Source organism: Myotis daubentonii, chromosome 8 (genome assembly GCF_963259705.1).
Source record: "Myotis daubentonii chromosome 8, mMyoDau2.1, whole genome shotgun sequence".
NCBI classification, from domain to species: Eukaryota; Metazoa; Chordata; class Mammalia; order Chiroptera; family Vespertilionidae; genus Myotis; species Myotis daubentonii.
In genome coordinates this window covers 11,136,547-11,152,485 of record NC_081847.1, presented here as the reverse complement: position 1 = coordinate 11,152,485, position 15,939 = coordinate 11,136,547, and the positions used below count along the sequence as shown (strand labels likewise).

General features: G+C 46.6%; 1 protein-coding gene across 9 annotated transcripts in view; it reads right to left on the bottom strand.

The window, feature by feature from the left end:
- Positions 1 to 15,939, bottom strand: part of ZFP64 (ZFP64 zinc finger protein) — a 249,068-nt gene that overhangs the window by 210,811 nt on the left and 22,318 nt on the right. For 8 of the 9 annotated variants that reach the window (XM_059705280.1, XM_059705282.1, XM_059705281.1 and 5 more), the window contains exon 5: positions 14,371 to 14,622. In XM_059705280.1, coding sequence (XP_059561263.1) covers positions 14,371 to 14,622 — 252 coding nt within the window. Of the gene's footprint in view, positions 1 to 5,480; positions 7,052 to 14,370; positions 14,623 to 15,939 lie in introns of those variants that run through there. The other variant, XM_059705278.1, reaches the window with a different exon arrangement.

Genomic DNA, 15,939 nt, shown 5'->3' with positions numbered 1-15,939 from the left:
TTCTCTCCCATCGATGTTTCTAACTCTCTATCCCCCTCCCTTCCTCTCTGTAGAAAATCAATAATGTGTATATATATATATATGTATATATATATATATATATATATACATATACATATATATATATATATTTAATATATTTTTATTGACTTTTTACAGAGAGGAAGGGAGGGGGATAGAGAGTCAGAAACATCGATGAGAGAGAAACATCGATCAGCCGCCTCCTGCACATCCCCCACCGGGGATGTGCCCGCAAGCCAGGTACATGCCCCTGACCGGAATTGAACCCGGGACCCTTCAGTCCGCAGGCCGACACTCTATCCACTGAGCCAAACCGGTTTCGGCAATAAAATATATTAAAAAAAAATAAAATAAAACAACAATGAGGTATCACCTCACACCTGTCAGAATGGCTACCGTCAACAAATCAACAAATGACAAATGCTGGCGAGGATGTGGAGAAAAGGGAACCCTAGTACATTGCTGATGGGAATACAGTCTGGTGCAGCCACTATGAAAAACAGCATGGACTTTCCTCAAAAAATTAAATAAATTTGACCCAGTGATCCCACTGCTAGGAATATATCCTAAGAAACCTGAAGCACCAATCAGAAAGAATGTATGCACCCCTGTGTTCATAGAAACACAATTTACAATAGGTAAGATCTGCCAACAGCCCATGTGCCCATCAGTAGATGAGTGGATAAAAAAGCTGTGGTACATTTATACCATGGAATACTATGCAGCAGTAAAAAAGAAGGATCTCTTAGCCTTTGAGACAGCATGGAGGGACCTGGAGAGTTTTATGCTAAGCAAAATAAGCCAGTCAGAGAAAGGCAAGTATCACATGATCTCACTCATATGAACAAAATAAAATGATGAACAAAATAAACTGATGAACAATATAGATCCAGAGACATAGAGCATGGAAGAGACTGTGGAATCTCAGAGGGAAGGTGGGAGTGGGTGGATGGGTGGGAAGAGAGCAACCAAAAAGAACTTATATGCATATATGCATAACCCATGGACACAGACAATGGGGGGTGAAAACCTGGGGTAGGAGGTGGGGGCAAGCTTATAGCTTGGGTCAATGGGAAAAAAGGGGGTTAAATGTAATACTTTCAATAATAAAGTTTAAAAAAAGATTTCTTGCTAAGCTAGCTTAATATATTCAATTATATAAAAAATAGCTACACTTTATGCGTGCAACAAATAATTATTTTAGTTGAGTTTTTAAAAATTAATTTTTATTGATTACAGAGAGGAAGGGAGAGAGAGAAATATAAATGATGAGAATAATTGATTAGCTGCCTCCTGCATGCCCCCTACTGGGGATTGAGCCCGCAACCTAGGCATGTGCCCAGACTGGGAATTGAACTGTGACCTTCTGGTTCATAGGTCAAGGCTCAACCACTAAGCTATGCTAGCTGGGCTAACAAATAATTATTTTAAAATGGAAAAAGTTCTATTTACAATTATAGTAAAATTCAGAACATGAAAATACAGGCGTATATAATAAGACTATCCTGTATATGAATAAAATTATGTAATTTCATTGAATAATGTTTTCAACAGCATTTGAATAAAAGTTTTTGAGTGGAAGATTTAACACTTTAATCAAGTTATTCTTTTCCTAAGTTCATATATCACATTGATGCAATTCTAATAAAAATCCTCAATGGGTATTCTTTTTCTGGACGGGGGGAGGTACTGGACAAGTGACAGTTAATCTAGAAGTATGAATACCTAAGAATTGCTAAGAAAGTTTTGGACAAGAGTATCTACAGAGTCTTTGTAAGCCCGAAAGCTATTAAGGTTTACCTTAATGCAAACATAATCAAATATGTGATGTTGGCAAACCAGGGAAGATATGAAGATCAATGGGACAAAACAGAGATTCCAGAAATAGGTCCAAGTACATTTGGGTACTTCATGTAAAGGTGAAATTAAGATTTCCGTCCCAAGGGCAACCAAGCTCCTACATCAAAAGTGTATAGATACGAATCCTGGCAGCAGCAAGGTGCTAACTAAGCCAAACAATAACAATATTCCAGAAACGTCTCAGGAGGGAGGGCCTTCATAGGAAAGACAGGAGCTACAAATTAAGCAGAAGAATCGACTGCATAAAAGGACAGTCATTTTTATATGGAAACAACACCAAAAGGAAAGTCAAAAGACAAAGCGCGGGAGGGGAGAAAACTCAGCAATATCTGATGGACATGGGTTCGAATCCTCGAGTTCCCAACAACCCAAGGAAAAGAATGAGTGTGTAGGAGTTTAAAGGTCATAGGACAGAAAAATGCAAATGATCAAACAGTCTATGTAGAAACAAATACAGATCAAACACCAGCTGGGGAAACGCACAAGGACGAGACAACTCATTTCTCTCATCAGATTAGCAAGACTTCAAAGGCCAGAAAACACCCAGGGTTGGTGATAATTGGGCACAGACCCGATAAGACTACCATTTTGAAATCTACACAGGTACAAACTATGGAAATGCACTGAAACTCCAAAAGTACAACCGAGTATGAGGAATTATGTAGGATGTTTTACTGTGGATATTGTGATGGCAAACAAAACAAAAAACAACCTAAATATCCACGAAGAAGATGGTTGAGTAAAGCATGCTTTGGTCATAGCCTCATCTTTGCTTAAAAAATAAAGTTAGGCCGAAACCGGTTTGGCTCAGTGGATAGAGCGTCAGGCTGCGGACTGAGGGGTCCCAGGTTCGATTCCGGTCAAGGGCATGTACCTGGGTTGCAGGCACATCCCCAGTGGGAGATGTGCAGGAGGCAGCTGATCAATGTTTCTCTCTTATCGATGTTTCTGACTCTATCTCTCTCCCTTCCTCTCTGTAAAAAATCAATAAAATATATAAATAAATAAATAAATAAATAAATAAATAAATAAATAAATAAAGTTAGGGCCTGGCTGCAGTGGCTTCATTGGTTGGGTATTGGCTGGTGCAGCGAAAGATTGCCAGTTCGATACCCAGTCAGGGCACATTCGGGGGACAACCTATTGATGTTTCTCACATTGATGTTTCTCTCACTCTCTCTCTCTTTCCCTTCCTGTCTCTAAGCATGTTGCTGGCTGAGGGGGCATGCAGGAGGCAGGCAATCCATGTCTTGCTATCACATCAATGTTTTTTTCTCTCTCTCTCCCTTTCTCTAAGAAAAGTCAATTACAAAAAAATAGTACATAGAAAGGAAATAGTATGACCAATTCAACATCAACTCTGTAACTGGAGTAGAAAACAGAGACATAAGCAGGGAAAAAAAGATCAGGAGAAACTTCATCAAAATGGTCCCAATGTTTACATCTGGATAGTAAGATTAGTAACTAATTTTTCTAGATAATGTTTCCCATACTTTCTGTATTTTAAAAAAAATATGTTTATTTTATTGATTTTTTAAAAATATATTTTATTGATTTTTTACAGAGAGGAAGGGAGAGAGGTAGAGAGTCAGAAACATCGATAAGAGAGAAACATCGATCAGCTGCCTCCTGCACATCTCCTACTGGGGATGTGCCCGCAACCCAGGTACATGCCCTTGACCAGAATCGAACCTGGGACCCTTCAGTCCACAGGCCGACGCTCTATCCCAGCCGTGGGCAAACTATGGCCTGCGGGCCGGATCCGGCCCATTTGAAATGAATAAAACTATTGAAAAAAAGACCGTACCCTTTTATGTAATGATGTTTACTTTGAATTTATATTAGTTCACACAAACACTCCATCCATGCTTTTGTTCCGGCCCTCCGGTCCAGTTTAAGAACCCATTGTGGCCCTGGAGTCAAAAAGTTTGCCCACCCCTGCTCTATCCACTGAGCCAAATCGGTTTCGGCTGTTTTATTGATTTTTTAGAGAGGAAGGGAGATAGAACCATCAATCAGCTGCCTCCTGCATGCCCCCTACTGGGAATTGAGCCCGAAACTTGGTACATGGGACAGTGATCAACCAACTGAGCCACACAGGCCAGGCCCATACTTTCTATCTTGAATACACATTACATTTACAGTCAGGGGAAAAAAAATCTTTAAAAACTGAAGAAAGGGGTACTCTGGATAAAAAGATAGAAGTAAAAAACCAGGTTCATGACAATGGAAGTTTCCCTGCTAAAATTCAATAACTGGGCTTCCTCAAGAGCTAAAAGCAATAATATTATTAAAATACTAACACCGGACACTATACGCTTTTTCAATTTCTTATCAAACAATAATGAATCATTATTACCATTGCTGATATGAAAAGAAAAAAATTCTGGCAAAGAAAACACAATGAATTATCAGCATTGTGTTCAAGTAAGTAAGGAGCAAAGAAAGAAAAACCCAATTCAAACTCTGTATCTATTTCCAACGGACAAGCCTCAAGGTTTCCAGCTTTGCCATTTTGTTATTTCTTTAGTTTGCTTTATATCTTTTATGTAAAAGTAAACTGATGTGCATGAGAACTCTAAGTTTGTGTATTAGGGAAGTAAACGTGTGTAGTAAAAACTCTGATTAAAAAAAAGTAAGTGTTCTTATGTTTTAAATATACTTCTCTCACAAGAATAACCTCTCTAACTCACAATCTTGCTGACATTCTGTGAGAGCATGCTTCATTCATTCAGTACTTACTAAGAGCCCATCATGAGTTGAAGATCAGGAGAGGCTGGAAATTGAGATATTATGACCCCCTAGTTCATGTATTTGGGTATAATTCTAGATTGCTCTCTGGTGCCACCTACTGGTCAAACAGCATTTCCACTCAAATCACTTGAGGTACCACAGATATTTGACTTTAAGACCAGTGGTTCTCAACCTTCCTAATGCCGCGACCCTTTAATACAGTTCCTCATGTTGTGGTGACCCCCAACCATAAAATTATTTTTGTTGCTACTCCATAACTGTAATTTTGCTACTGTTATGAATCGTCATGTAAATATCTGATATGCAGGATGTATTTTCATTGTTACAAATTGAACATAATTAAAGCATAGTGATTAATCACAAAAACAATATGTAATTATATATGTGTTTTCCGATGGTCTTAGGCGACCCCTGTGAACGAGTCGTTCGACCCCCAAAGGTTGAGAACCGCTGGTTAAGACGTTTCTATAAAACTTATAAGCCAGGGCTACACACCTTTGCTTGTTCAAGTTCTCTTTAATGATATGCTCATGCACATCCCCTCAACCCCAAATCATACTGTGACTACAAAATCATTAACATTCAGTATATTTTAATCATGTACCAATTCATTAGAAAATCATTCCCTTTTTGTTTTAGAACTAAGCTTTTTTTTGGAGGGGGGTGTCAAAAACCCATGTAACATTATGTAGAAAATGGTCCTTCCTACCATAGATCTGTAGCCATGTATTCTGGGGGCATTTCAGGATGGCACGTGAGAGGCTGGGAAGTACCATCTACTCCACAAGTTTAATGAGATGGAGAAAACTTTCATTAGAGTTGGGAAATCAAGTTGGAGACAAATGTACTCACTACTCAACGCATTTAATTCCAAGCTCTAATCATAATTATCCTGGCAACGTTGAAGATTCTACAACAGTGACAACACTGCGATTCAAGAGGAGGTCTCAAAGTTATTACAGCATTAAAAATTATAGTGGGCAGTATAAAATTACAATTTATTAGGGGTGTGTGTGTTTTCACAATAATGTTTAAACACATAAAGGGCATACCTCTTGCAGAATTCTATGTATGACTTGTCACACACCCCCTCCCCCCCTTTCTTTTAAGCTCCCCCTTCCTTCTTTTGTTTTTTAATCTGGTATGGAATCCGCTGGGCAGAGCAACGCTGGGTGGGCCCCTCCTTGAATGATAGAGTAAGTCTGCTTGGGTAAGTCTGGCTGGGAGGAGGAGAATATCGGTGGGGCCGTGGTGGCCACAGCGATGTTCTGGCCCCCATCGCTCACCACAGTCACCTCGGCCGTGCCCTCCTGAATCAGAGCGTTAAGGCCTTCAAAGTCGGTGCAGGTGATGCCGGAGCTGGTGATAAAAGTCTGGTTGCCAGCGCCTTCCTGGGGGCCGCCCGGGGTCGCGGGGATGAGAGTCTGGTGCAGAGTGGCTCCGTCCGTCTGGTCATGCGTGGTCAGCAGGACAGCGGGCTGGGCCATGGCACCCACCTCGGTGGGGCACCCCGAGGGCTGGGGAGGGGCGATGAGATTGACCTGGCGCAGGATCTGCAGCCGGCTGTTAGCGGGCAACTCCTCTGGGTTCTGGGCCACCAAGGCCGACGGCACGATGTTCACGGCGGCCGCCGCAGCCTGGACGATGGTGTTTGTCTGCGGCACCTGATGGCCCACGATGATTTTGACTCTCCCCTCACTGAACTGGGGCACGGGGCTGGGCTGGAGGGGGACCTGGAGGTGGCCCACCGCGAGGGGCGCGGCGGCGGGCTGCTTGCTGGGGTCGATCTGAAACTGCAGGACGGTCACGTCCGAGTTCTTGTTCTCATTGTACTCACTGTGCTGCCTCTTGTGGCTGCGCAGCGAGTCCTCCCGCATGAACGAGGCTTCGCAGATGTCACAGTGGAAAGTCTTCTTGGCGTCCAGCTTGGCCACCTGCCGGCTGCTCTGGCGGCCCGTGTCCTTCCTGTCCGAGGCCTCGCTCTTGACCTTGTCCGCGTGGAACTTCTTCATGTGCTTGCTCAGGTTGCTGGGCTGCTTGGTGTCGAAGCTGCAGTAACTGCACTTGAAGGGGCGGTCGGTGCAGTGGATGCGCTCGTGGACGCGCAGCGCCGCCTTGCTGGAGCAGGAGTAGCTGCACTCGGCGCACTTCTCGGGGTGCTCGGCCTGGTGCAGCCGGCTGTGCTTCCGCAGGGTGGCTTTGCTGTCCCCCAGGAAGTCGCAGTGCGGACACTTGAAGTTATTCCCGCTGTGCTTGATGCGGATGTGGGACTTGAGGTTTCCCTTCATGGTGCAGCGGACATTGCAGAACTCGCACTTGAAAGGCTTCTCCCCTGAGTGCACGCGCATGTGCCTTTTCAAGTCCGAGCTGATTTTGAACTTGGCGCTACAGAGCCAGCACTGGAAGGGGGCGTCCCCTGTCAACACAAGGTGAGTTTCGATGAGAACAGGCAGGCAACAACCACAGCGGATCCCCCCGAAGCACACACCTTCTAACCGCAGCTCCCAGCAGCCCCTGGGAGAAAAAAAAGGGGGTGGGGGTGGGGGGGGGGCTTCTCTTCTTTCCCCAAACCTAAGCTGCCACCACATGCGTGGTGCACCACCACCGTCTCAAAACCCAGGAGAAAAACGGAGATTGGAAAGAGCTTTGTACTTTGTCCCAAGTAAAATAAGATGTGTGCATATCCTTAGCATAGTCTTTAAAACAACCGAGCTATCGCTCCTACAGTTACTGTGACCACTCTGGTTCCGGGTTGTGCCATTCTGCGTGATCCATTGATTGTGACCGAGTTACATGTTGTAACAGATTGCAGGACACATTTCGAACCAGTCAGCTCCATGCTCACTCATCAGAACACTTTTTACCGTGATTCAAATGGCCAGCTTATACTTCAGGCAGATTCTCATTAATAAAGACGTGTTTATCGCGCAAACTTTATCCCACACATCGCCAACTGCGTTCTTTGCTGGTGGAGTTATAAAATCCAGCCGCTTGACTTTCTACTTTTTAATTTTAAGTTCATATTCGCTGAAAGATGCGCAGGGGAAGTGAAACTGCAAACATCTGAACGGCGTGATACTCCAAATGGATTTGGTCTGTGAGTGCCAAGTCCAGTGTATCTCAGGCACATTGGTGGCCCCGCCCATTTCAATTATTATATAATTAGGCAAAACAGCAGCTAACATTCTTCAGGGTTGCTTCCGGGACGGCAGGCCCTCTGCTGAACACTCCACAAGAATGGTCTCATCGGATGCTCCGACAGTCCCAGAGGTAGGTACATTAGCAGTATTATCATTCACACCACTGTACACATGAGGAGACTGAGGCCTACAGAGACTACATACAGACCTTGTTCAGTCACCCAGGAGCATGTAGCAGGGCCTGGACTCCCAGGCTGGTATGCTTAGATGCCAGGTAATCAACCATCGGTACCTATGGCCAGAGTTCGCTGTCTTGGGCCACAGGCTCAATAGACTAAGCCTGTGTTCCTGCTTTTTGGTGTAAGGCCTAACACATCACCATGAGCTGCTTAATGCATGCAATTAAAGACGACAGGGAGTGCCCTAGCCAGTTTGGCTCAGTGGATAGAGCGTCAGCCTGAGGACTGAAGGGTCCCTGGTTCGATTCTGGTCAAGGGCACATGCCTGGGATTGCGGGCTCAATCCCCAGTGGAGGGTATGCAGGGGGCAGCTAATCAATGCTTCTCTCTCATCATTGATGTTCCTATCTCTCTCCCTCTCCCTCTCTGAAATCAATAAAAAATAAAAATAAAAATAAAAAATAGCCTTGGCTGTTTTGGCTCAGTGGATAGAGCGTTGGCCTGCAGACTGGAGGGTTCCAGGTTTGATTCCAGTCAAGGGCACATGCCTGGGTTGCGAGCTCGATCCCCAGTAGGGGGCGTGCAGGAGGCAGCCGATCAATGATTCTCATCCATGTTTCTATCTTTCTCCCTTCCTCTCTGAAATCAATAATAAATAAATAGATAGATAGATAGATGATAGATAGATAAAAAGATGACAGGAAGGGGAAATAGCCAGCTTCAAGAAAATTGGGAAGCCCAAACCTAAAAAAGGCTTTCTGTGTAACTAAATGCCACCGAGATCATGCACACTAAATTCTAGAATGGTAAGCTATGGCCAAATCTGGCTCACAGCCTGTGTTTGTAAATAAAGTGGATTTTCAAAAAATACATTTTATTGATTTTAGAGAGGAAGGGAGAGGGAAAGAGAGATAGAAACATCAATGATGAGAATCATTGATTGGCTGCCTCCTGCACGCCCCCTACTGGGAATCGAGCCCGCAACCCAGGCATGTGCCCTTTGCCGGAATCGAACCTGGGACCCTTCAGTCTGCAAGCTGACGTTCTATCCATTGAGCCACACCAGGTAGGGCTATAAATAAAGTTTTATTGGTATGCAGCCACACCCATTAGTTTGTGTGTTGTTTATGGTCACTTGCAAGGCACAGGTGAGAGACTGTGATGGAAACTGTGTGGCCCACAAAGCCTAAAGTATTTACTATCTGGCCCTTTACAGAAAAAGTTTGCTGACCCCCTTTTCATACCATCAACCCCTTTTTCCCAGTTCAGTGAAACCCATGGGCCCTTTCTCAGAATAATGCTTAAATATTCAAAGTAAACTGAAAATGAATAGGAATACAAAAGAAACTGATTACATTGAAGTAATTATTAAAAATTAAAAGAGCCGAAACCGGTTTGGCTCAGTGGGTAGAGCGTCGGCCTGCGGACTGAAGGGTCCCAGGTTCGATTCCGGTCAAGGGCATGTACCTTGGTTGCGGGCACATCCCCAGTGGGGAGTGTGCAGGAGGCAGCTGATCGATGTTTCTCTCTCATCGATTTTTCTAACTCTCTATCTCTTTCCCTTCCTCTCTGTAAAAAATCAATAAAATATATTAAAAAAAATTAAAAGAAAAAAAAGATCTGTGGTTCGGCAATGTATGTGCTTACCAATGTACTAAAGAGTAGGGTCCAACAGCAGGTCTAGTGACTACAACCCTTTCTAGACAGAGAAGAGCGCTGAGGAAATTCTGGTCTTCCGGCAACCACTGGTATGGGAAGACCTGTGGTTTCCACCGGCAACGAGTCCCGTGCACTGTGATCAGGCTGGTTGCCAGTTGCTGTAACTGAAGGGCGCACTGAATTTCAGTCCGGGCGAGTGAAAATGAAGATGTAAAGTCTTCCCACCCAACTTCATGGACTTCCTAAAGTCTACGCATGGCTCCGTGGGTGGAGGTGTCTGTGGTCTCAGAGGAAGACTCGCTGCTCCGGAATGTCTTACCAGGTTTTCCGTTACATCCCTGCTGAAATTAGTGACAATCTTTTTGCCTTTTTTTTAAAAAGCATCAGCAGAGGTGAAACCCAGAAAAGACAGATAACCAAATCTCACAGAGCTTAACAACACTTTTGACATGAAAGTCAAAGGTTTAAATCCCTTTGCCATCTTCTTCTTTATTCCCCTTTAACCATAGATTTATTTCTTTTTCTTTTTTTTTTTTTATATATTTTATTGAGTTTTTACAGAGAGGAAAGGAGAGAGACAGAGAGTTAGAAACATCGATGAGAGAGAAACATCGACCAGCTGCCTCCTGCACACCCCCCACTGGGGATGTGCCCGCAACCAAGGTACATGCCCTTGACCGGAATCGAACCTGGGACCTTTCAGTCCGCAGGCCGACGCTCTATCCACTGAGCCAAACCGGTTTCGGCCATAGATTTATTTCTTAAATGAGGAATGCCCACTACCTCATCCTCAGTGGGGACTTAATGGGTGTTGCTGAATGAATAAATGACAGACACATTTAAGTGGACAGATCTTTCTTGAGGTTAAGTTGCCCCTAAGATGACTGACAACGTAGTTGATCAAAGCAAAGGAAGAGTAAAACAAAATCCTATTACTTTTACAATTTGTAAAATGTTATAAGTGCCGCAGACTTAAAAAGGGGAAATGAAAACTCCATGGAGACATAAATGGAACACATTCAAATTTTTAGATAATACACTTTTCTGGACCATGTTAAAGATGCTACAATAAATGCTAAGTTTATCCATGTAAATCAAAATGATTCTGAACCCTTTCTAAAAATGAATCCTTCAGCTCCTCTAACCTAGGTTGGGGAGATTTCTGAAGATCGGTTGGGCATTAGTTATGTCAACGTCTTAATGTGCTAAAGGCCACAAAAATGTCCCCCAAACTCCCACCTACCATTTCTCCCTGTAGCGATGGCCTCTGTCACATATGTCATCAGGCTGCTCCCTGACCGGGGCAGGATGACCTGCCATGACCTCAGACAACAGGACCCATCATGGCATCAGATCCAGCTGATGGTACGCTACGCAGACCTGACACCGTAATGGCTTGAAATGGGCTTGTGCATTGGGATTTGCTCACTTGCACGTCTGTCATCCATTGCCGTGAGAAGGTCAAGCCTGGGCTGGCCCTCTGGTCCCAGGAGGAGGAGGACAGGTGCATGGAGCAGAGCTGGGGAACCACGGTAAAGGCCAGTGCACAGCCAGGCCATGGCCAGCTGAGTCTCCGACGGGGAAGTGAGCAGCCAAGATCAGCAGAGCTGCCCAGATGACACCAGCTGATCCCCAACGTGGTGACAGAAAAGGCATGTTGTTGTATCCACTGAGGTGTCGGGGTTGTTACACTGCATGGTTGTGATAATAAAGGATACAGATACCAGTATGGAGAAATGGAGCGTTGAACTAAGTTATGTAGTACTGGCTTTCGGATTGGTTGGCAGGCAGAGGCTGCCTATACACTATGGAATGGCAAACATTTGGTAAAACTGTCACCTGCGGTAACTTAAAAGATAGAATACACACCTATTGAATGGTGGACTTGATCAAAGAGGTTAATTCTAAGCAAAACATCCAAAGTGTCTCACAAGCTACACCTGATAAGCTATCACAAGAAAGAGACAAACACACACAAAAACCTGGCCATTTTCTAAATGGACCTTAGAGAGAGAAAGTAGAAAATCAAAGATGCGCTGGGTTGAATAAAGATGCTCACCTTGCCTGGCCGCTGTGGCTCAGCGGTTGAGCACCGACCTGTGAACCAGAAGGTCACAGTTCAATTCCCAGTGAGGAAACAGGACCCCCAGCGAAGGGTGTGCAGGAGGCAGCTGATCAATGATTCTCTCTCATCACTGATGTTTCTCTCTCTCTCCCTCCCCCTTTTTCTCTCAAATTAATAAAAATGTATTTTAATAAAACCACAAAAAGATCCTCATCTCCAGCCAGCAGAAGGTTTTCAAAGAAAACACACTGTGGACAAAGGTCCTGTCCAGGGAGTTGATCTTGAGATGGTGATGAGTGGGGTGGGGAGGGAGGACAGTGAGGAGTGGGGTGGGGAGGGAGGACAGTGAGGAGTGGGGTGGGGAGGGAGGACAGTGAGGAGTGGGGTGGGGGGGAGGACAGTGAGGAGTGGGGTGGGGAGGGAGGACAGTGAGGAGTGGGGTGGGGAGGGAGGACAGTGAGGAGTGGGGTGGGGGGGAGGACAGTGAGGAGTGGGGTGGGGAGGGAGGACAGTGAGGAGTGGGGTGGGGAGGGAGGACAGTGAGGAGTGGGGTGGGGGGGAGGACAGTGAGGAGTGGGGTGGGGAGGGAGGACAGTGAGGAGTGGGGTGGGGAGGGAGGACAGTGAGGAGTGGGGTGGGGGGGAGGACAGTGAGGAGTGGGGTGGGGAGGGAGGACAGTGAGGAGTGGGGTGGGGGGAGGACAGTGAGGAGTGGGGTGGGGAGGGAGGACAGTGAGGAGTGGGGGGGGACAGTGAGGAGTGGGGTGGGGAGGGAGGACAGTGAGGAGTGGGGGTGGGGGAGGACAGTGAGGAGTGGGGTGGGGAGGGAGGACAGTGAGGAGTGGGGGGGGACAGTGAGGAGTGGGGGTGGGGAGGGAGGACAGTGAGGAGTGGGGGTGGGGAGGGAGGACAGTGAGGAGTGGGGGTGGGGGAGGACAGTGAGGAGTGGGATGGGGAGGGAGGACAGTGAGGAGTGGGGTGGGGAGGGAGGACAGTGAGGAATGGGGGTGGGGGAGGACAGTGAGGAGTGGGGTGGGGAGGGAGGACAGTGAGGAGTGGGGTGGGGAGGACAGTGAGGAGTGGGGTGGGGGGAGGACAGTGAGGAGTGGGGTGGGGAGGGAGGACAGTGAGGAGTGGGGGAGAAAAGACGGAATGAGAAATGAAGGATGTGAATGTAGGTTCTGTTAAAATCTCTAAAAGAGTGAAGCTGGTGCCACGTAGATTCTCTCAGCTGGACAAGGAGTCCTACAGGTCTCAAGGATTCGACCCACAGACGGTTATGCGCCCAACGTGCCTGCAGTTGGGCTCAGAGGAACGGCATGTCTCGGGAGGGACGGTGGTGTGCCTGCTGGCACAGACACACCGGAGGCTCCGAAGTCTTACGACAGCTCTGCCAGCGAAGCTGTCCCAACCTGGACTAAAACTCGAAAGAGGGGCCCAGCTTTCGGCAGCTGAGACGCAGGCTGAGAAAGCTCATCACGAACCATTCCCTGTCCACAGAGTGGGGGCCCGGGACACCGGTCGGAGGGACTTCAGAAATGTGTGGACCAGTGACTGCCAAGTGCCGCAGTCCTTACCCGTCCCAACAGCAAGGTTACTGCTGTTGTCCTGGCTCTGTACACCGGGAGTGCGGGGCAGACTTGTCTTTTTACTGCTAGGGTCTCTAGGTCAAGGGGACACGTATCCACACCTGACGGAGATCGCGAGATCCTGGACTTGGGAGGGTGTGAATGCGTCTGCATGCCAGAAAGATGTGAATGACGGTGGGGGGGCCTCAATTCTTTACCCCTCCCTGCATCTCTCTGGCCTTTGCCATGTAACCTTGTGGTGACCTCCTCCTGTAGGTGAGCTCGGCCCAACCCTTTACACCAGGCCCAATATATCATTTTCTTTAGCCAGTGGGATATAAGTACAGGTTTGAAATGGGGTTACACACTGAGGCATGTGTGCTTGTATTATTGCCATGGTCACGAGAAGGACAAGCCTGGGGTAGCCCACTGGTCCCAGAAGGAGGAGGAAATGTATGGGGGGCAGAGCTTAAACCCCCGCCTACCTGCCCCAGCCAAGGCGACGGACATCCAGGGAGCCCACAGCTAACAGATCCCCAGCCAAGGGCAATGGACACCCAGCCTTCCCCACACACGTGACTGAGCCCAGCCAACATCAACAGAGTTGTCTAGCCACGCCTGTGCTGACCTGAAGTATATGCACAATACATACTTAGTATGATATGCCACTGGGGTTTCACGCTGGTTGTTACACAGCAGCATTGATCAATAGCTGACGGATACACTTGCCAGAAGGAAAACACACACCATTTGTTAAGTTACCCACTCTGCTGAGCTTTTCCATCAAGCTGTCCCACGCTCAACTCATCAGAGTACACTTTAAGACGGAGGGAAATGACTGAACAACCATTATGCAGAAATGTATTAAAAATGCACTGCTTGTATCTCTATTTCGTTTAGCATATCTCCTCAATTAAATACTAGTGAGTAAATTATAAAGTTACATAAAGCTATATATATAAAGAGAGTTATAAATTGGAGGTTCCCCTTATTTTACTGAGAAAGGCACTTCGGGCAGATGAAAAGCAAAACTGCATACAATGGGATCATCAAATACATATGTGGTGCCGATGACGGAAGCAATAGCAAGCCAGGAGCACAGAGCGGGAGCGGCGAGGGACTTACCCGTGTGGGACCGGAGGTGGACGGTGAGCTGGCTGGAGTTGCGGCTGGCGTAGGGGCAGATCTGGCACTTGAAGGGCCGCTCGTCGGAGTGGATCCGCAGGTGCTTGTTGAGGCTGCTGCTGTCGGCGGCGGCGTAGTCGCACGTCTTGCACTTGTAGGGCTTCACGCCCGTGTGGCACCGCATGTGGGTCTTCAGCTTGTCCTTCCGGCTGAAGCACTTGCCACAGACCTCACACTTGTGGGGTTTGTCTCCTTCAAACACACAGAGGGCGTCAGGAAACAAGCGTAAAGAAGAAGGCTTATCTCCCACTGCCTTGTGAAAAGAGTAACATGCGATCACCAAAGACTGTTAGAAAACCCCCAAGCGGGATGGGTGGTTGGCAAATAGCTGGCATCTTGGGAGTGGGGCGGGGTGCCTCTATTTTGAGGATGACTGTGCTATTACTGGTATTTTCTAATTTTTCCTATGTTGAATATGAACTTCTTATTTATTAAGAATAGAATGCAACCCGGCCAGTGTGGCTCAGTGGTTGAGCATGGACCCAGGAACCAGGAGGTCACAGGTTGATTCCCGGGATGCAGGCTCAGTCCCCAGTAGGGGGCATGCAAGAGGCAGCCAATCAATGATGTTCCTCTCTCACCTATGTTTCTATCTCTCTATCCTTCTCCTTTCCTCCTCTCTAAAAATCAATAAATACATATACTACTATAAAAAAAAAAGAATAGAATGCAACTTAAATTTTTAAATTTAAGCTCAGTAAAATAAAGTGTCCACTGTCCCTCATATCCATTCTCTCCATTTCCCTTGTCACAACAGACATGCCCTAAACCTCAGACCCCTTAGGTTTTAGGGGCTCGTGTCTGACCAGCTGCGGACCATGTCTCTCGGCCTCCTGTGCAGCGAGGTGTGATTCTGCGACCACGTCCTCATCAGTGAAATGGCAGAGAAGGAAAATGTGCCCCTTTTGGAAAAAGAAACTGTGTGCTTTCTACTTCTCCTCTTTCCCCTCCTTCCTGTCAGCTGTAACCAAGACATGGGGTGAACTGGCAGGTGTGGGCAGGTTAGGCCAGCGCACCTGCAGACGGTGGGGAACGTATCGTCATGTACTGTGATGGCACAGAAGGAGCTTAAACCCCCGCCTACCTGCCTGGACCACCTGCTTTCCTCTGGCCAGGCATGTGACAGAGACACAAAGCCCTACCTTGTCGGAGCTGGTGTCGGGTTTCTTTGCTATACCTGCTTAATCTGGACTCGCTAGACACGTGTCAACTTGTCACCCATACGTTTTTTGACGTAAACTGTTCCAATCTCTTTTGTATCTGTGTGTACTTGTACTTTTTTTTGGTACAAAAAGACCTCTTGGCTGACATCAATTTAAACACGTCCTTTCTGAAAGGCACTGTGCCTCTGAGTGGTTTTACTGAATTCTCTCAACAACTGGGATTAGAATCCAGGACTATCTTGCTTTCTTAGCCAAACGCAACACTGCCTCCCCACTGACTACATCTTTTCACATCATTAATATTTACATAGTTTTGATTGATGATGAGAGAATCAGTGATTGGCTG